At 37.1% G+C, this 21017-nt stretch overlaps 3 protein-coding genes and 1 long non-coding RNA gene across 9 annotated transcripts; 1 reads left to right on the top strand and 3 right to left on the bottom strand.

Moving 5' to 3' along the window:
• The first annotated feature begins 387 nt into the window (after positions 1 to 387).
• Positions 388 to 4541, top strand: Art3 (arginine methyltransferase 3). The gene is made up of 8 exons (XM_076786818.1): positions 388 to 892; positions 1194 to 1547; positions 1628 to 1797; positions 2140 to 2307; positions 2375 to 2562; positions 2674 to 2900; positions 3113 to 3472; positions 3792 to 4541. The coding sequence occupies exons 1-8, from the start codon at positions 847 to 849 to the stop codon at positions 3905 to 3907; spliced, it is 1629 nt and encodes a 542-aa protein (XP_076642933.1). The 5' UTR covers positions 388 to 846; the 3' UTR covers positions 3908 to 4541.
• Positions 2802 to 3104, bottom strand: LOC143353465 (uncharacterized). The gene is made up of 2 exons (XR_013082150.1): positions 2996 to 3104; positions 2802 to 2962 (listed from the first exon to the last, which is right to left on the bottom strand). It is a non-coding gene; the product is annotated as an uncharacterized LOC143353465 (long non-coding RNA).
• On the bottom strand, positions 4406 to 9839 carry LOC143353460 (uncharacterized). Its single transcript, XM_076786819.1, has 7 exons — positions 9527 to 9839; positions 7445 to 7586; positions 6343 to 6600; positions 5778 to 5849; positions 5618 to 5698; positions 5355 to 5550; positions 4406 to 4982 (listed from the first exon to the last, which is right to left on the bottom strand). Exons 1-7 carry the CDS (start codon positions 9563 to 9565, stop codon positions 4871 to 4873), a joined length of 900 nt encoding a protein of 299 aa, XP_076642934.1. The 5' UTR covers positions 9566 to 9839; the 3' UTR covers positions 4406 to 4870.
• Positions 9840 to 13074: 3235 nt separating this feature from the next.
• Positions 13075 to 20433, bottom strand: Crm (cramped chromatin regulator). Of its 6 annotated transcripts, XR_013082144.1 has the most exons (12): positions 20229 to 20433; positions 19563 to 19826; positions 19296 to 19499; positions 19036 to 19226; positions 18453 to 18950; positions 18062 to 18220; positions 17844 to 17987; positions 17428 to 17757; positions 17247 to 17357; positions 13814 to 17170; positions 13658 to 13726; positions 13075 to 13299 (listed from the first exon to the last, which is right to left on the bottom strand). XR_013082144.1 is itself a non-coding variant. In XM_076786812.1 (10 exons), exons 1-10 carry the CDS (start codon positions 20431 to 20433, stop codon positions 17066 to 17068), a joined length of 2211 nt encoding a protein of 736 aa, XP_076642927.1. In that variant the 3' UTR covers positions 13075 to 17065. The 6 variants fall into 6 exon arrangements, 1 of the variants encoding a protein (XP_076642927.1); XR_013082143.1 differs by having other exon boundaries at positions 13658 to 17170; XR_013082142.1 differs by having other exon boundaries at positions 13075 to 13726.
• Positions 20434 to 21017: the final 584 nt, after the last annotated feature.

Genomic DNA, 21017 nt, shown 5'->3' with positions numbered 1-21017 from the left:
TAATTTCTGAGAAAGAAGAAAACTTTATTTGGCACAGTTAAAAAATAGTCTTTTGTTTTTAATTGTTTTGAAAATTTTGGAAAGTGATTCGTGGAATACATATATATATATAGAGACGAAATTTATTCTATATGATAACTGCAAATTAGTCATGACGATGATGATTTAAAAATATTTAAAGACTATTACGATTAGAAATAATTTTGTTCGTCATACAAATAATTTCAAGAAATATTATTTTCATTTATTTCCGTCTGATATTGCTGTATATAAAGTTATTATATCATTAAATACAACTATATGCGAGAACTATATTATTTTTTTGTTATTGATATTACGAATTGTCAATAGTCAGTCAGTAGTCGTTGGATGATAAATCGTCAAAATTATAACATAAACTCTTCTTTCATTTTATTTTAACAACATGCGACGTATTTCAATTCTATGAAGCTCTCTGTTATCAAGTAGGAAAGGAAGCAGAATTTTATATTACGTGATTTTCATATATTTATATAAATACAGTACATCACTGTATTTACTCAACTTTAAATTTTAGTCCTAATTCAACTATGTATCGATACTGCAACTTTCTACAATGTACAAAGCTATGTTCACGGCGGTACCACTTAGAAACGCGTGCGAAAAACTCCGAAGTTTCGCCTCTGGAAAGCTTCTCTGTGGTCAAGTACTCTTGAGTTACGAATGGAATCAATAAATATTAAGTTCTAGTTTATGTAGGGCCACCCACACACAATAGGGTTTTCTTGGGTGCTAGCGCGAGGTGATACAGGATATTGTTTTAGTCGATAAACAAGTCACGCTTCGCCTACTTCTGCACGTGCACGGATGAATCGAATGAAAAAAGCATTTAATTGCAAAATGACAGAAGAAGGTATGTGTTATTAATTTTTTATTTCGGTGTTATTGTATTAATATTAACACTTTAAGTTTACAAGACCCGTCAAAATGACAGGTTCTAATATTTTTAATTTACGACTATTGAGATTGTAAAGATGGATGAGAAACTATTCAACAAATTTATTTCTTTTGGTATATATTATTTTAAAAATGACTAACAATTGCGATAGTAGAATTTTTGTTATTTTTATAAAGTAATAAAAAATAGTCACTTTTAATGCTCCGTAAACCTAGTGTTTACCATAGTATGATTCTGATTACCATTTACTTTTCAGCTGCTTCAACGAAGACTGATGTGGAGTCTGCAATGGATGGAACCAGCGACGATGACAGCGGCGATGACTGGGATGAAGTGACAGAAATTTTTGAAACCATACCGTGTCTTTTTTGCAACGAGGGTACAAGCAACTTCACAGAGGCACTGGAACATCTGATTAAATCACACAAGTTTGACTTGAAAAATTTTGTAACAAGACATTCTCTGGACACATATTCTTACATCAAGTTGATCAACTTCATCAGGCAAAAGAATGTTTTACCTGATCAGTTGAACGCGTTGAATATCAAAACATGGGAAAATGATAAATATTTGAGGCCTATCATCGAATACGATCCTTGGTTGATGTTTGGTAAGTCTCGAGATTATCAGTTTGTCGAAGATTCATTTCTCTTGCATTCCTAAATTGTTTCGATGTCTGTTTTCTTAAAGACATTGATGATTTGGAAGAGAAAACAACGAAGCCTATTGCATATACAGTAAACTCGGAGAATGGTTGTGTCACTTTGTCAGAAGCTCATTTTGCTGAATTGCAGAGAACAATACAGATACTGCGTGCGGAGTTGGAGCAACGTGAAATGGCATGTTACTTGGGTAAACAGGTATACATACTGCTATTTTGAAATGTACAGTTTCATAATTGATGGGACACACTTTAAGTCAGAATCACTTTTTGTAAATGGACCAAACCTCTTCAGTTTTTCTGCCAATCTAGATGGATTAGTTTACTAGATGATATGTAATGAAAAGATTGCGGATTTTGATGTAAGATAAAAAATGTTTGCCTCAATTATAAATAAGAGGAGCAACGCAGCAAAACTGAAGTGATTTAATCCATTTATAAAAATGTAATTCTGATTTAACATGTGTACCATCAATTACGAGACTGACTATATATACTATAATATACAAAAGATATAGTCACTGATGATATGGTTATTTAGCAAATAGATGAGATGACAGAACAAGTGCAAAAACTAATCATGGATGAGGATTTTGATAAAAGCAATAGTAGTAATAGTATTAGATCTCATAGTAATTTTAATTGCCGCCTTGATGAAAGTTACTTCAATGCATACAGTCATTTTGCAATACATCATGAGATGTTAACGGTATGTATTTCACAGTATTTGTATTTCACAATAAAATTAATAATTGTCCAAGCAATTTCTTCTATAGGACAAAATAAGGACAGAGAGTTATCGTGATGCATTATTAACAAATGCAAACAGATTTACCGATACTGTCATATTAGATGTTGGCTGCGGAACCGGTATTTTATCAATGTTTGCAGCCAAAACAGGATGTCGCAAAGTCATTAGTGTTGATCAGTCGGATGTAATATATCAAGCTATAGACATAGTAAGGTACAAACAGTATTTCAAATATTAAATAAACCTTCGACCTGTTCTTCTCTGAATTCTGGGCTGACAAAGCATGACAATTCATCTAATAAGAACCTTTTAAAAATACTATAGAGAAAACAATTTGAGTGATATTATCACTTTGAAAAAAGGTCGCCTTGAGGATATCAATCTCGAAGATGAAAAAGTAGATGTAATTGTGTCCGAGTGGATGGGCTACTTTCTCTTTTTCGAATGTATGCTAGATACAGTGATCTATGCCAGAGATCATTACCTGGCACCCGGTGGACTACTCCTGCCTAATAGATGTACGCTTAGCGTTGTGGGAAGTGGAGATACTAGTACGTTAATTAATGTTTGGTCAATCTGCAGAACAGCTACCTATAGTGGCGGTCTCGCTTAGCTTCCGAGATATTCGCGCAAAAAAATCAACTACAGTGAATTATGTCGGTGCTTATGCGTCTGTGACAGCGCACTACGTTGTTCTGCAGGTTCACACTACGAATTAATTGTGCTAAATATCATCGAATAATAAACGTTAATTGAATTACAGAGAGATATGTCGAACTTATTGACTACTGGTCAAATGTGTACGGTTTTAAAATGAGTTGCATGAAAGCGGAAGTGATTCGGGAACCAAATATAGAAGTCTGCGCTGTCGACGAGTTGATAACGAATACCGTTGAAATCCAGAGGTTTGATCTATACACAGAAACGATGGAGTACATGAACTTCTCGACATCGTTCGAATTGAAAGTAAAAAAGACTGGATCGTTGACCGCGATTGTTGGCTTTTTTGATATCTTTTTCGACTTGGACAATCCAGTTCATTTCAGTACGGGACCTTACTCGCCTCCAACCCATTGGAAACAAACAGTGTTCTCATTGAAGGAGCCAATTAGCATCACCGAAGGTAAGTTACAATGAATTAAAACAAAGCTTAACTCTTAGTACTCGACTAGCGACTCTCCGGCGCCATTAACAATTCCTACTATTATTCCAAATATTTTTTACATTATTAAATTTATGTATATTTAATAAATTACTAAACATTTAAGTATTGTACGAGTAAATTGCATCAGTTTCATAGGCGTAAAATGAAAAAATCATATAGAATGGAAATATTATAGGTCGGAAAAATGTTTGGTTTTCGAGTTGAAGCAAAGAGTTAATTGTTTCTTTAGTGTAATTATTCTAATAAAAAAAATTAATTACAAATATTTCCTGTACAGGTGATGTTCTACACTGTAGAGTAAACTGTCGCAGACACACGAGAGATCTTCGAGGACTTGTGATTATAATCGAAGTCGAGAACATGTCTCAGGTGTATTACCTACAGTCGCTTTGAAGCTCATTATAATCCTAAGTGCCAAAAAAAGTAAATAAACTAGGGTCCAGAACAGCTTATCGATAATGACATTGTTGAAGACTATCTTCTCGCTTCTATAACTTTCCGACCACGACATGTAAACTATTTAGAAACTTCTCAACAGGTAATCGAATCGTCCAAAATTAACATTAATGATATTTCTGCCAACGTTCTTGCATGTGCTATTGTAGAATAAGTATCCAGTTATTGACTCTCAACGATTTCTTCGAGTTAATCGACACGATACGTATTCAAACAGATAGTCCATCTTCTATATAGTTTGTGAAAGAGAAACGAAAGCAGAAATTCAGATATTTTCTCTCTAGTTCTTCAAGATTCTTCTAGAGATAAAATGAAAACGACATAATGTAGTCTCTTTTAAAGTTGGCCCGACGTCTCGATTTGGTCGGGTTTCGATTTAAAAGACGTTCAATGCTTCCAGAATTTAAGGTATATACAATACAAAACTCGGTGATATAAAAAAAGAATAAGTAATAGGAATTTATTTGATTGTAAGTCACGAGAATTATTGCCTTTCTTGATTATATGTATACTTTTACATAAGTAAACGATCTATTAAGCTTAAAAATTAAATAAAACTGTAAAAACCTTACACGGCTAAATTCGATTCACACAAATTTCTCGGTCATCCATTGGTTCACACATTAAAGCATGCGCGCACACGAATACGAAAAATCTCGGCATTTTTGTTCATTCATACTGTCTCCATGTTATTTACAGTCAACACGTATCGCCTATAATACTAGATCTTTTCTTCTTAGTCTTTTGAAGTTCTTAATCGAGACGACGAAAAAAATACTTCCCGCTAACACGTTCAAATGCTTTGACAAAATTCATCCTGACTGGTAAAAGTATTTACAAATCACAAATTTGCGCCCTTGTTTCTTCGTTTCCGGTATTCTATTATCCTAGGGACAGGTATTAATACCGGAAGTTTGGATTGTCAGTCTCCCAACCTTTTGCGTTCGGCCCGAACTGGTAGACTAATCTTCGTCCGAGTACGGGAAGAAAGATTTTACTCTTGTAATAATACCTGAAACGATAGTTAAAGTATTAAAAAAATCTATAATGCAATGAACCTGCAGAACAGCCACCTACCTTCCGATTTCGATGAGTTTTAGGTATGTTGTAGAAATCTATATTTTAAACAACTTTTTCCTTTGCACATTAGACGCAGAAGCATGGACAGAATTCACTGTAGCGGTTCCGACAGTTTTTTGCCAATATTTCGGAAACTAAGCGAGACCGCTACTATCATGCGAAGGAAAACGTTGTTCGAAATATTGAGATTTATAACATATCCAAAAATTATCGAAATCTGAGGGCAGGTTGCTGTTTTGTAGTTTCACCAAAATGTATAATGTCACGTGTACGCTGGGGCAGTTTTAGATTAATTATTAATTACCTCATGGCTCGACTCAGTTTCTCATAGGTCATCTTCGTATTGCCTTTTCGCGATCCCCACCGTTTCGCGACTTCGTCGCTTTTGACAAACCGGAATTTCGCCTGCGAATAATCCTCCCAGCAAATTAAACTCGGACACGTCTCCCGATTACGCAACAAGTCCCTAATGAACTCCCAAAGCTTTCCTTGACTGGTAGCTGCAACGTTAATCATGGAAATCAGTCAAATTTCATGGAAGAAGGCAAGAGACGTTTTAATACTTACAATTTTTTTTCGGTTTCAATACCCTCGGTCTACCCGGCGGCCGCTTGGTAGAAACTTCAATACTGTTATCTGAGTCCGCATCTGTGAAGGTACGAAATTTGGTATATTAAGGCAATCGAATAGACCACATAAAGAAATTAAGGTCAAGAAGACTCTTTACCTGACGCATTGTTGGAATTGATCCTCGCGTACTCGTCTTCGGAATGGGGATGTATGGTGTCGAATGACGGCACTGTAATCAAAGTCACGCATTTTATTTCCGCCCAACTCACTCCACCGGCAAAGATCAAAAAGGAGGCGCAAGAAATAAGATTCTACAACAATCTTATGTGATCGACACAAATATTTGTTACAATATATTATGTAAACCAAACTTTATCAAGATCTACAAAGTGTGAGAATGTTACAAAAATTATTGTCATGAGAAACCATATCTAACAATATCTTTTTTATTCTATTTGTATTACTAAATAAGTTTTTTGTGTGATTTTTATGGACATTGGCATGGCACTCAACGCGTTAATTCTCGCTATATTCAAAAGATAAAAAATGAGGCGCAAGAAATAAGATTTTACAATAAACCCAACGTTTAATTATCGATGTATTCGAGAAGATCAAAATGGAGGCGCAAGAAATAAGATTCTACAATAGACCCAATCTTTAATTCTTGTCATACTCAAATGTAATGATTTATCGGCGTCTTGGATAGTTGTTCAATTACGTACGGAAATTCGACATGTGTTGTTGTGAGTGCAGTAGGTTATAGAGCTTATCCCCGTATTCGGGATCGTGATTGATAAAATTATTTCTCGTGAAGGTGACTAACTCGTTGCCAGGCACTGCGAGACTGTGCTGGATCAAACTGTACGGCTGACCGATAACAGACGCTGCAGACATTAGCCAATTTATTGTCTCCTCTTGACACCAGCTCCTAACAGGTTTGTGATACCATCCGGTGCCGTCGATCTCGATGTTCTCCTCACCTGTTGAACAATAGCGAAACTAAAATAAATTTCGCTGAAAAATGTTAACAGAAAATTTGGTTGTATATTGAAGAGGGCGAAAATCGAGTATCTGACCTTGAAGCTCAACACACCAGACTTACGGGACGCGTTCTAACATTTTTTATTTGCGATTACATACTGAAAATCTACAGATGCATTCGTGACGAATTATTGAACAAATTTATTTTTTTGGATATAATTATATTTTTTTCTAATGTCTAAATATTTGGATAGGCACATTCTCGTTATTTTTATAAAGTAATGTAAAGGGACATCTGATCTCGAAGCTCATATCTCAATGTAGGGCATACCAGAATTTGAAGCTCAGACCTCAGTGGAGGGGGTACCTAAACTCGAAGCACAGATCTCAGTGGAGGGGGTACCTAAACTTGAAGCTCAGATCTCAGTGGTGGGGGTACCTAAACTCGAAGCACAGATCTCAGTGGAGGGGGTACCTAAACTTGAAGCTCAGATCTTAGTGGTGGGGGGGGGGGGTACCTAAACTCGAAGCTCAGATCCTAATGGAGGGGGTACCTGAACTTGAAGCCCAGACCTCAGTGGAGGGGGTACCTAAGCTCGAAGCTCAGATCCTAATGGACAGGGTACCTGAACTTGAAGCCCAGATCTCAGAGGAGGGAATATCTGAACTTGAAGCTCAGATCTCAGAGGAGGAGATACCTGAACAATAGTACACGGTAGATGCCCTAATTTGCGCTATAAGAAGCATTGATAACAGATTATAGGTGGGAAGCCCCGTCGGTATACGAGATTTGCATTGAGCGTGTAGCCGTCGAAGTGTTAAAATGAGAATTTTAAACATTACCAAAGTCGCACTTCTTCCGTGTGGTTTCATAACTTCGCGTGGTCACGGCGTTGCTTTTTCTGGTAGCCAGGGAGTCCATGTCCAGTAAAAGATGATCGTCATCATCGCTGAGATTGCTGGGCGACGGGTACACCTGCAAGTTCTGCAACCGGAACGTATCGTATGACAAACAAATTCGAAACGAAGTCGGGCTGCAGCGCGTTAATAACCTTGCCGATGCGCTCGCACGCGCGCAAAACAGAGCGGTATTTACGTCGCGGTTATAAGTGGAATATCTACACGAAACAGGTATCGTCGATTCGTAATAAATAATCGCGGATTGCCCTTCTAAAGTTGTTATCTCTCCTTTCCTCGAGCTTTCAGGCAATTTGCAAGGAGGCGCGCGTGCATGTCCTATGTATTCCAAACAATTTACTCGATTGTTATACTTTCGTATTTGTTTTCCGTAAAATATTCCAATGTTTTAACTTCGTGCGCGCGCGTGCAGTTCTCGTTATCAGCGTATTCCATTACTTTAAACGGTTCAAAACAGTTTCGACACAACGTTAACATTACAAAATGGAAATGCGAATTGCTAATTCCGACGAGTGTATGTGCATACACAGTTGGAATACGATATTTTATTTATCCGAAATTACGAAGAAACGAGTGCACGACATTGTTTCTGCAACATTACTTAAAATTTAACTCTCTCGTATACTATCAAATACGTTCTAATAGCATCACGCTTGAGTAACAATAGCAACGCACGCGACGCGAAATTAAACAAAAAAGAAAGGAGAGAAAAAACTCGTTGACAGCACGTGCAACAAAGCAAACTATCGTACAAGACGTGTGCGATGTTTGCCAAGTGAAACACCAAGCCGACTAAATAAATAAACAGCAAAGACATAACACTTGGGGCAAAGTGCACGTTTGCAAGTTCGACGCGATGAGAGATAATCAAATTTGCAGAAACATTCTCTCTCGTACTTAATGACCATGATATGAATGCATGCTTGAAAAGTATGCTCAATTTATAAATCATCTTAACGCGTAGATAATTGATTTACGCGGTGTATCTTGATGCCATTAAGCGGTTCCAGCCATAAGTGCCACTAGCAATTAAGTTGCTCGAATGATCCAGATAGCACGATTAGTTCAAGTTTGTGTACCATGAGTGCCACGATAAACTGGTTTAATGGAGTACTAGATGTTGATTCATTGGACGGGAGTTGAGTGCTTCAAGTAGAAACTAGTACTGCAATATAATGAGGACCCAGTACTTTAGTATTTTACGAGTATTCTATGAATACTCTAGTACTCTAACGAGTACAAAACACCCTAGTACTCTAACGAATATAAAATACTCCTGTATTCTAACTTGTATAAAATACTTTACTATTCTAACGAGTATAAGATACTCTTGCACCCTAACGACTATAAAATACTCTAGTACTCTAACGAGTATAAAATACTCTAGTACTCTAACCAGTATAAAATAGCCTGTACTCTAAGGAGTATGAATTATCCTAATACTCTAACGAGTATAAAATACTCCAGAACTCAAATGAGTATGAAATACTCTAGTACTCTAACGAGTACAAAATACCCTAGTACTCTAACGAGTACAAAATACCCTGTACTCTAAGGAGTATGAAATTTCCTAATACTCAAACGAGTACAAAATACCCTAGTACTCTAACGAGTACAAAATACCCTAGTACTCTAACGAATATAAGATACTCCAGTACTCTAGCTTGTATAAAATACCCTAGTACTCTAAGGAGTACCTAGTACTCTAGTACTCTAACAATTTCTAATATTCCAATGAGATTAGAATACCAGAATACGAAGTGGGGTACCAGTGCACTGATACATAATTCGTCCAGTCACTCTGGACACTAGGATTATTTCTGTTGTTCGCGCGCATATTTCTAATACCTAGTAAACTAGTGCAAGCGTAAAATAAAAGTGACTACCAACAGTCTAGTCGGTAAAAACAACCTGTTTACCGAGCAGTTCGAACAATTTGAATTCCAAATATATAGTGTTCCGCGCGAATGCTCAGCCTCGAGCGTTAATTCGAATGTTTCGACTCACCTCGGACAAGTCTGTTCTTTGGTACATATAGGGGTCCATGTCTTCACCGAGGAAACGTGCGGAACAACGTAAACAACACGGGGTCGTCGAGGCACGGCGGTTTCACGTGGGGTCGTGTCACAATGAGTCGCGGTTGCAATAAAATCGCATCACTGGTGACGGGTCCGATGTCTGTTAGGCGGCCTGTTCGAATGCGACGAAGTCGCCACAGTGTCGCGTAGCGCGATACTGATCGGCCGGTCGTCGGAATGTCTCCGACAAAGCTCGAGCTCTCGGGGTCGGCAGCTCTTTCGTGACGCGATAGACGTCAACGGGGAGAACCGTGGGGACGGACAGCGCGGAAGAGCAGGTTTCAACGGGGATTTCCCGCTCTTCGGGCCCGGCCAATCATCGGCGACGTGTTCCCCGACTGTTGACGCAATAATTGCGGATACTCCATTGGCGGCGGCCTCCGTGATCCAGAACCAAAGAGGTGCGAAACGAAAACACCGGGAAGCCCAGGTTCATTCGCTGCGCTCTAACTCCTTGCACTGTAACGTCGAGTCGGATTCGTGACGAAGATTCTGAACAGAATCTACTGATCGTGTATTAACAATCATATGTGGGTGACTCAATGATTCGTCTATCTTTAAGAATTAATGTTGTTCACAATGCAATTGCTTGAAACGAACTTCGTTGGGACTCGCACGATCTAAAACAGTTCAAGAAGTAATTTCTGCGATAAACTTTGACTGTTCCCTTTTTATTGCTGTGATTATATTACTTTGATTTTATGGGATCTTCGAGGGACGATTGTTCGGATGTCAACGTGTTAATTTCTTTTAAACGAAGTGCCCGATTTTAGAATGCGAATGTAATGACGCCTTTTGGACTGGAAATACTATTGTTGTTTAAGATTATTCCTCCAGTTTTTATTTTAAAAAAAAATTGTTTCAATTTTAAATATAATCTATTTCAATGTTAGTCAATGTAATTGTCATGTATTCTTTTTACGTTGATGGAGAAGTTAACATATTGGCGATAGCATTATGGGATTTTTTATTCATCGGTGCTAGAAAAATATTCAAATATGGCGGCGAAGGTCTTATAAAAGATAAATGTGAACAACTAAAAAATGAATTTTCATACAGTAATACATTCGAGAAACTTGTCATTTGTTCACAGAATATGTTGTTGTTTCACATTATCGTTACAAGTCGGACATTTCCAATGCAAAAACCTCATAGTTGCTATAACCGTAAAAAAAATTGTAGCGCGAGGGGTGAATGGAGTCTTCCGGTCTAGAGCGCCATTTTGTAGGCCTCATGCGAAATTTTTTCAAAAGAAATCGGACGACCGTTTTGCATCGAGGATTTGCACACATATTTTCCATCATTTGAACCATGCAGTATAATTTGTTGCAGTCGAAATACTTAAAATTGTAGGAATTATAATTCGTTAAAGAGGGGCATATAAAAAAAGAGTGTCTCGATGATCGACACGATTCTAGCCGTTCTATTGAAAACAAGAAATATAGTTACATATTAATTAGTATCTACAGACATATTTTTCGAGCCACAAGCTCTAAGAAAATGCAAATAAATTGATTCTGTACGGTGCCGATTCTTTTTCGGAGACTAAACACCACAGCGACAAGTCTGCAACTTTTAATCGTGTCATGCGATAACCCCTCCGCGGCCGCCAAGACTCCAGTATCGCCTTTCGATTAGGTGAAATTAATTTGGATTTATTGACCGTAATGAGAGTGATCGGTCCGAAACTGATTTCAACGAACTCGGTGAAATAAACAGTTTCTGGATCGGTTTATGAGAACTGGGGATCGAATAAAAAATTTGTTTTGTATGGATGGCTTCTGTACACATATAAGCTCTGTAATCTATTGGCTCATTGATAATACGATTTAGCCATGAGAGAGATAAATGATATACGAAATTACCGACGCTTCGTTTCATTGTTTTGGTTATTGTTTCTTATTATGCATTTGTACGGTGTGTCGAAAGTTTCATTGATACAATACAAGGTTGCCGAAGAAGAAGCACAAACATAAACGAGATGCGTCGACGCTTTCTCGCGTGCCAAATTTACAACCCGTGTTATTGCTTTCACAATATGGGACTTGTTTCATATGATCCAGGCGAAGACTTTGTAAAAGCAAACAAATTTTGCCCTTGACTACTAATAATAATTCTTACTCTTCTCTGATAGTAATTCTGGCACTTAAATGGCCATTATTAATCCTATTGTCGGCATGTGAACAACCTTCCATTTCTCCTGTGCTATACTTATGAGGCCATCCGCGGATCTGTACGCAAAAGAAAAATAATCTACAAGAAAATTCTTTTCTTAATCATCTTAAAAAGTTGGAAATAATAGAACAGTATTGTACTGTCTTTTTTTTCGCGATGCACAAAAGTCGTGATCGTCTCCATCAAAGATAAACGTAAACAGAGGTCCACATCAATCGACCATCTTTTTGTGCATCAAACAGTGTCGACAGGTTCATAAATTTCACTTAAATACCCGGAAGTTTTTATTTCTCTTTTTTTTTGCAGCGAATTGCCGCATAAAAAGAACAGCTCGTTGACTACGCCAATGCAGTCGTTTATTTATAGTACACCAAGATGTCTCGACATCGGAGTGTAAACACGTCAGTGGTACCATGATCTTCATTTTATTTCGCGATATATCATTTTATTTTCCTCTTTTTTTCCATAGCGAGATAGGTACTTTATCGTAACCGCAATCCGCGGGGGACACCTAAGCATTACTAATGGCCGATTCAAGGAACTGCAATCGTTGCCGACCGCATCGACGCAGTCTGATTTTGTATCAGTCCGGTCATATTTCGAAATGGGAAAAAGCAACCGCGTTCCGTTTCTGCGAACGAATCGATAATGTTCGAGAAAGAAAAAAAAAGACCTGCTCGTAATGCCGAAGATCGGAAGGACAAACTTCGCTTTCTTCATGGAAACATTCTAATTCAGAGAAGACCGGGACGTTTCGCTGTTTCACGAAAAATACTGCAAAATTATTGTTCGACCGTATTCCGTCGACGAGAAATCAAAAGGTTTCGGGACAAAATTGTTTTCCCGCACAAGATTCAGTGTGTTTATTTTTTTTGGCTGCGGCTGCAAGCGCCCTATGACTCATCGCGTCCTCGTCTACATTATAATATAGTCTCATTCGCAGCAGCAAACATAGTTTCCTCGATCACGTTCGGATAGGATTTTCAAGGACACGAGGTTGCCGTCCTATCTTGGTCCCGATTCACTTTCTACGCCTATGTTCGTCCGCCATTTTTACGGGAATTTTGTCTGCTCTATTCAGTACCGTTCATAACTTATTTTTTAGTATGCAATTTCACATAAACAAAGACAGGCAAGGAAACAATGTATCTTCTCTATGAAAAAACCATTTTTCCATATAACAATTTAGTTTCGTCAAATCGTTCCCAGATGTTGAATACATTCGATTATTTGGGGGCGAATGTCGCCATATTGACATCGTCAGGGTCACATATGTACCTTCTAAAATTGCAAAACAAAAAATAATGTTTATATAACAAATTTTAATATTCTAAAAAGTCCTTGTCCGCAAGGGAGTAAGACAAAACTACTTTACATTGCATGCTTCTAAACGTTCTCCATTTTTGAACATAAATGAGAATTACAGAACGTCTTCCGGTGGTCGAATAGGTTTTTGTAACCATTTTGATACTTCCTAAACCATGTCCTTGTCAAAACGTCGGTCCGTGTGCATCCTGGGCAACACCGCTACCGGAAACCAAAAAAAAAAAAAAGATTATAATGTCTGTCCACCTCTGGCCACATTGCCTTGGGTATCATTTTCGTGTATCTCGGTTTCATCTACTTCCCTGAAAGCTGTAGATTATCGCGGAGAACCGCGGAAATCTTTCATGCCGAGTACACACATTTTTTTTTAAATTATTTTACCGATCATAGTTCACTGGTAGGTCATAAGATCACAAGATTAATAATATCATGAAATTATTTCACGAATGAACGCTGATAACGATGACATATAAGACTGTTGTGTCCCATCATAAATTCTTAATAAATAATGCTCAGAGAATCATTTCTCGGGAATTATGCTCCTTAATGGGTGAATCACCTTATTTCAAGATCATCTTGATTTCCCGTAATCTCTTTCCGTTTCATTTTATTTCACGGCCACATCTTTCTGTAGCAGCGGCAGTGGTTATTTGTAAATTATTTTTTTGTCGTTACATAAAAATATGATTTTCTGGTATGGTGCGTGTGCACTTACAACAATGAATTAGTAAATGAAATTATAAGGTTACTCAACGCTGGGATAAAATTCGTCAATATTTACAGTGAAAGATAAACCGCGATGTTTTTTTACTTGACCGATAAGTTTTTTTTTTGTTACACTGTAAATGTTACACTCGCGAAACATGCAACTGTCTTCGAATAAAAAAGTTTATTCTCTCAACAGAAATGCATCAAAATGCACCGCGTATATCAGATTCCACAGAATTATAAATACAAAATTATAAATGCCGTTTGGCACGTGATCGTCTTCAATTTACAGCGATGCACCGTCCACTCTTTAATTTTATTTCCTTATCCGAATACAATCAGAAAATTACTTCGCGACGTGCAGAACATAATTGACTCGCGAATAAACTATAACCTATGCAAATTTCGTGGTGCTTCGTAACCGGATCTCTCGACCACCGCTGGTAAATATTGGGCCGGAGTCAGAAATACTCTCCATTTTAAATTTACTTCGGTCTAACAATAAGCCACGTACAATATATAGCAGTCGAAGTAATTTAACCTAAAATATATTGTCAAGTAATTTTTCCACGATTCGAACTCAGTTTCGGCAAAATAAATAAATTTTCCAAATGCAATGCTTTTTCTGTAAAGTATTATCGTCTTGTAATCGCAGTCACATAAACTATTATGTATACATATTAATGCTAGGAACGACACCGATATGCATATTTAATCTCTTACAATTCCAAGAAGTAGAATTGCAAATGTATTCGGTTTGCCGCGACGAATTGAGTCGAAACAATTTTCATAAAGAACTTCGTTTCCGACGGACACATTTTTAATTGTTTAGCGTGCGTTTTTAAAAGCCGCTTCAGTAATGAAGACACCTGCATTCGAAAATAGATAAACACATACAATGAAAACAAAAATCAAATTTCAAAATTGATTAGCAAAATCAGTACAATAAAAATTAAAAAAACGTTGGCATTAGCGTGTTGCGGTTAATATTTATTATAAACAACAGTAACAATTTATGTCTTCTCGAGAACAAAGCTAAATGACTGGCTTAATTATTACCCATACAATCACCTCGTTCCGATACGATATTTACGTAGAAACAATGAAGTGCGTAATAAAGTGTAATTTCGATCAGGCATATGCGCTTATTAAACAAAAGATACATCAACGAATTTTCGGATTCTTTGGTAAGACCAAACCCGTTGCGAACAAAAAATTGCAGAGAAAACGAAGAAAAAATAAGTCGTTTCTGTTTTGATGACAGGTTACATTTAAGTCTTCCTGTGTATAGCACCGATTGACGAACGTGTGTGTAATCCAATGCGTTTCGAAACAAGAAAGGTCATAACTGGATGTCAAACAGGTTCAAGCATTTTAATCGGAAACTATCAGTGGAAATATCTAAGTAACGTCAATCGTTCACAGGTGACACCTTATCTAATAAACCTTAAGCATCGTCAGATAAAAACCTGTCTTAAAATTTTCATCTTCGAAAGACGTTGCAATCTTTTCGATGCGTATGATTTTTCTTACAATTTTTCTATCGAAATATTGGATAACGTACTTTCTCCATTGGCAAACTGTGTCTGACACAGTCACGTTGCAATTTCTAAGTTTTTACATTTTTTTTATTGACTTTTAATACATAGTTGTGGTGACTTGTAATTTAGAGAGATCGATATTGAATGGACAGACGTGCTGGCAGCCATTTTGATCGATCAACAAGCAAAACCAGTTCATCGCGAAAGGTGTCTGCTTACGTTGGAGGAAAATCACATCTGTAAATAACAGAGGCGTGATGGCTGCGTGCGCACACGATCACGTGGACGCGCGTACTATGAATCATATACACAGCCTGTTTCGCAACGCGCCGTCGAAACGATTGAAGACTATCTTTCCAGGAACGCCAGTGTCTTCGAGATACTCTATTCATTATGTTCCAAGCGTATTTCAGGCGTGTGCTCGCGATTTTCCAGCAGACATAATTTCAAGTAAAAATTTGCAGTCCGAATGAGATAGATCCCATTATTAACCATCAAAAATTTCCCACGAAGCATTCATATAACTCTCGGTATCGACATTCTTATAATAATCATAGTGTCATAACGAGCGTACTTCCCGAGATTGTTGTCTAAGCTTTTCTTTTTGCATTGTCCAGTCTGAAGTCATAATTCCTTCGCGACGGACAACAGCGTCCGCTAAACCTGTTCTTTTTTTGCAATCTCGGTGCGTTAACAGTACGGTATGCTGTCTTAAAAAATAGCTGTGATATGTGAGTACTCGACGTCTGTTTTGCATTTTTATTACGGTTAACGTGTCTATCCAGGCGATCATTGATAATCGCTACGAGAATAAAAAAGGCTCGTCGTACACAGCAGAATTTCTCCATTCTATTCCCGTGAAGGAAAACCGTGAAACGAGGATTCGCCTCTTTCAACACACGCAATTAGTTACATGGGACTGCAACGCAATTCCATTCTGTGCGAGGACTTGCCTAAATGATTCCATAAACAGCCACAGCCGCCACGCGTCATCTTCGTCGATCGAAGAAGGATAAGAGATATTTCCAACTAAGTATATTCTTGTCGCATATCTGCAATGCTTCTGATAAATCTTTTTCAATAAACATCCAATGAAATATTCATGAGGATTTGCAGGCGTTTGAACATACAATACATCGTTGAATTAAAATATGTTGCGAAATTTAACACGATGATGGTTACCGCGAAAAAATGTTGCTAACACGTATCATCTGGAATAATGTTACCTTAGCGCTTAACGCGCAGTCGTTAAGTATAATCGCACACGTTACGTCTCTTCTAAGTTATTCAAACGAAAGAAAATCAAACCCTATGTAACATAATATTCAACAAATTGAACGGAGCTTCGCAAATATACGTTTTATATTATTTATTACTACCGTAAAAAATTCTATATTTTAACCAGTTATCTTTCATTTACCATGTTCACACATTTCCATAATTATTATGTTGCGTAGTACCTCAAATATCAAACAGACAGATATACATCGATGTAATTATAATTACACGCTCCGATTTTAAAATATAATTGAACGTTTAATGCTACGTGGTCAGTGATTCCGAATATCCAACAGACACATTCATTAATTCAAACATTGTTACACGTTCCGATTGTAAAATATCATACACGATTTAAAATAGACGTTTCGTTAAAATTTATATAAAAGTTTCTATTTCAAAATTCAAATTCAAATTTCTATTCAAATTCATTTAAACTATTATTTCTTATTATCGTCCGACGCCATTTGAGACGCGAGGTTCGCGAACTTCGCCATATAATCTACACTGTTTTCGCCCATGAGACACTGCATATGTGAGACAACCTGAAAGATTAATACCATGATAATATATTCAAATATGTTGATAAAAAATTTCGATGATTAAATTTGTAAATTTTACATCAGAAGATGGCCGAATGTCTTCGACGTGATCGCTATTTTGACTTCTCTGCGAGATCTTCATAGGAGATTCAAGTTGCCCCAAGAAACTGCTTAACGAAAAATCTGCCACCTGTAATTTTTATAATTATTGTAGTAAAATAAATCAATCGTTGGTATTTACTATAAAACTAGGAAATTACTTCGCTGTTCAACCACTGGTGCTCTCCCTCTTTAAGAATTTGCGTGGCACTTGTGATAATCGAGTTCGCCACTTTCGAATCCCTTGGAACTTCGAGATCATCCAAGAAGTTTTTCTCCAGCGTTACGCTTATGTGTATGGACGGCGGTTTATCATTTTGTTGCTCGTTATTACTTGGAGCGGAATCATTTACTTTACTCGTCCCTTGGGAATTAAGGGTAACTTCTTCTGGCGTAGTACTTGGTGTAGATATTATTGGCAGCACCCTTTGCACAACAAGACTCTTTTGCCTTACTGTTCTCCCTCTTTTACTGAAGCGCGTCTTGAATTTCTGTATTTCATAAAATAATATACTTACATTAAAACATAAGTTCCTTAATAAAGAATGTGATAACGAACAGCAATATAATCACTCACATCTAATTGTGTCTTAAAAGCATCAGGAGTGCCAATTTTATGATAAGTTTGTGGAATGAGTGGTCTCCTAAATGTCGACTCTTTCGTTGAAAGCATACGAGATGAAATTACGGTTTCGTTGCTTGCAGAAGTATTGTCATACACCTAAAAATAAATCATAATTAGTCAGTTTAGATCAACAGTGTTATAAAGAATAAAACTGCAGGGTTTCATCTTACTTTGCTTGTCCCATAAGTATGCTTTGCTATTGACAATAATTTCTGGAAAGTCAAACACAAATTCTCATCTTGCAAAGTACAAGACGAAGACTCTCCAGTGTGTTCTCGCTGGTGCCAATCCCACCAATATTCCAAAATAATTTTCGACTCACGACCAAACTGGAAAATCGTTCATTATATTCCTGTACATAAATGTAACTAATGCATTAATAAATATACTATTTTTCACGTTTTTCAGAATGATGACCTTGATAACATATTTCAAGGTCATTGAAATCAGCGAGGTCGCCCCTATTTCAAATAATTTCTCAAAGGGTTAATCCTTTCCTGTTTGGTTTTACTATAAGTGTAACAAATGATTTATTGAACACAGTCTAGAGTGAAATATTACCATTAGAAAGAGATCTCCCACGGTAATAGTATTTGCCTCTTCAACGTTCCATCCCTTTCGAATTCTTTCAATTGTTTCTCTCCCTGGGAATCTATTCGGTGCAGTTTGTTGTTGTTCTACAGACGGTTTTTCTGTAATATTAATTATCGACGCTTTCTCTGAAACGTTGCTACCAGATTCTATCATATCCACGTCGCTGTTGTTATCTGGCAGCATGCAATTGTCTTCCGATTGATTCGCCGATTTTTTGTCTACCTTGTTCTTCTTGATTCCCTTCTTCCCGACACCTTTCAAATATTGTACCGATCCTAACATGTCCATCCTGGAACTTTTCAATCCCAGGCGTTTTTCGTAAGAATTTAAACTAACACTGTTACTGGTGAGATATTCACCGAGATTTACCACTGGTAAAGTGATCTTACAACCTTCTGGTGGTGCCACTCGCAACAATCTGGTATCTTTCATTTCGTTCGTGATAGTGCTTTCTATGTTAGAGGACTATAATATGCGTATAGGATTACTTCTTCTATGACTTACAATGAAAATATCTTGGCGTTGGTAACATGATTTAAAAAAAGGATACTGTATTGTATTTTGCAGGCCTCCATCTTTGTTGCAAAAATATTAACAACGTGGATAACCGTCTCTGTATAGGTAACAAAGTTCGAACTCTGGGGTTCATGGACGATGCTTGCACCTGCCACCAAGCCATATTGTTGCGGGGTCTTAGTTCAATTGTTATTCGAGGTGGCAATTTAATTTCCTCTTGCCAATCTATAAAAACACAACATACCTTGAAAATGTATTGTTAATAATGCAAAATATTTCATGATGTAATACTACCTTCTAACTGGTTTAATTTCCTTAATGCCCTACATATAGGAGTCTTTACTCTCATTGTTTTTCCTCTAAGCCTAACTTGCGTTGAGCCCCAATAAACTAATTCATTTAGTTTCAAGTGTACTTTTTCATGTATCCTAGGTAATTTTCTTCTAAGCTCGCCGTAATTAATTAGACCGTACAATTCCTGCGAAGTCTTCTTTACATCTACAAATAAAACAGACCATTTTATCGATTGAAGAACATGATGAAATTATTTCAAATAATTACCTTCTGCAAATTTCAAGTGTTTTGAAATTTTCAGCCATGTTCTATAATAAAAATGTCTAATTTGTTCTTTATTCTTTATCATAACATCTGGCAGACCCTTTTTCTTTCCCTGACACAAGAAATAACTTTGAAGTGCGTCAAAGTCTTTTCCATACTCATTTAAAGCTTTGAAGAAAGTATTCTTATCCTCCATAGACCACAATTCGCAGGATCTTTTCAATGATCTCACTTTGACTTCTGCGTTAGTTTCTTCATCCTTGGTGTCTAAAAATATTTGTAGTTATAAATTATTTATAATTTCTTAACTTGTGTACATACTTATCTTTTACTTTAAATGCACACTGTAATTTAAATAATTATTTATCTATGATTTATTGGGTCATTAAGTCGCACATAAGGTTGAATTTTATCTTTAAAATATACGTGAACAACCATGTGCAGTCAGTTTTGATGTGGCTACACATGTTTATTTTAATGCCCAGGATTATTGACTTATACTAGTCAAGTCATATTTTAAAATAAACTTAATTAAATTCTTCAAACCTATAGAATAAAAGCTATTTCAAAAGAACATATCTTTATCTCGTGTATGACTCAACAAAGCAGACAGAAAGTGATGTCACGCAAAGAGGAGATTACAAATATTTGATCGAAGAATGTATAAACCTTTTTTCTCTGTATTGTTGTCACCAAGATCCAACTTCATTTTTTTAGTACCCCTGACAACACGAACTTGAGTGTTCTTGGTATCTATGGCCACCTTAGCATCAGTGCAACTTTGTACAGGCTGTGTTGTTGCACTTTCTTCTTTCTTGGTCGCATTGCTGGTCCCTGGAGCCTCGCACTCATCGTTTTTCGCGTTGCTCTCCATGACGAGATTTCCCACAAACGAGTGGAGCTGACAATCTCACAAATCCGAACTATCATGTGTTTTGAGCTTTGGAACTCGTCAGGAAAGGTAACACGCTGATCGACAACATCGTTGTTCAACAATGAGAAAGAAGTTTGTCGCGCGTCACTTCTTCATATAATTATTTTTTAACGAATCAGTGTCGTAAAACGAAATATTTCTTGGCGCGCACAGTTTAGATCAATCGCTGGGTCTGTTGTGAAACGTGCACGACGTTTACTGTCGTGTCAAAACATAGTTCACCCGTTTCCACACGCGAACGCGAACCTCTTCCGAGTTCGCATTTGTTGATGATTTTCAGAAACAATATTATCTTCGCGGAAACGGGCGACTGGCGGACTCGGAAAATCACGTAATTGGAACGATATGATGATGAATTTTCGAACAGATACGATCGGTAATCACCTCACACTATGCGTTCTTACGAACTGCAGTTTCGAGCGTGTTTCGATGCAGATTGGATCATCGCATGGTGAAAAATCCTTAAACGGAAACATTGTCAGTCATATTATTGTGAATAATAATATCATCGAATCACTGGCTCG

This window comes from Halictus rubicundus, chromosome 4, assembly GCF_050948215.1.
Source record: "Halictus rubicundus isolate RS-2024b chromosome 4, iyHalRubi1_principal, whole genome shotgun sequence".
NCBI classification, from domain to species: Eukaryota; Metazoa; Arthropoda; class Insecta; order Hymenoptera; family Halictidae; genus Halictus; species Halictus rubicundus.
This window is presented reverse-complemented; position numbering and strand designations above follow the sequence as displayed.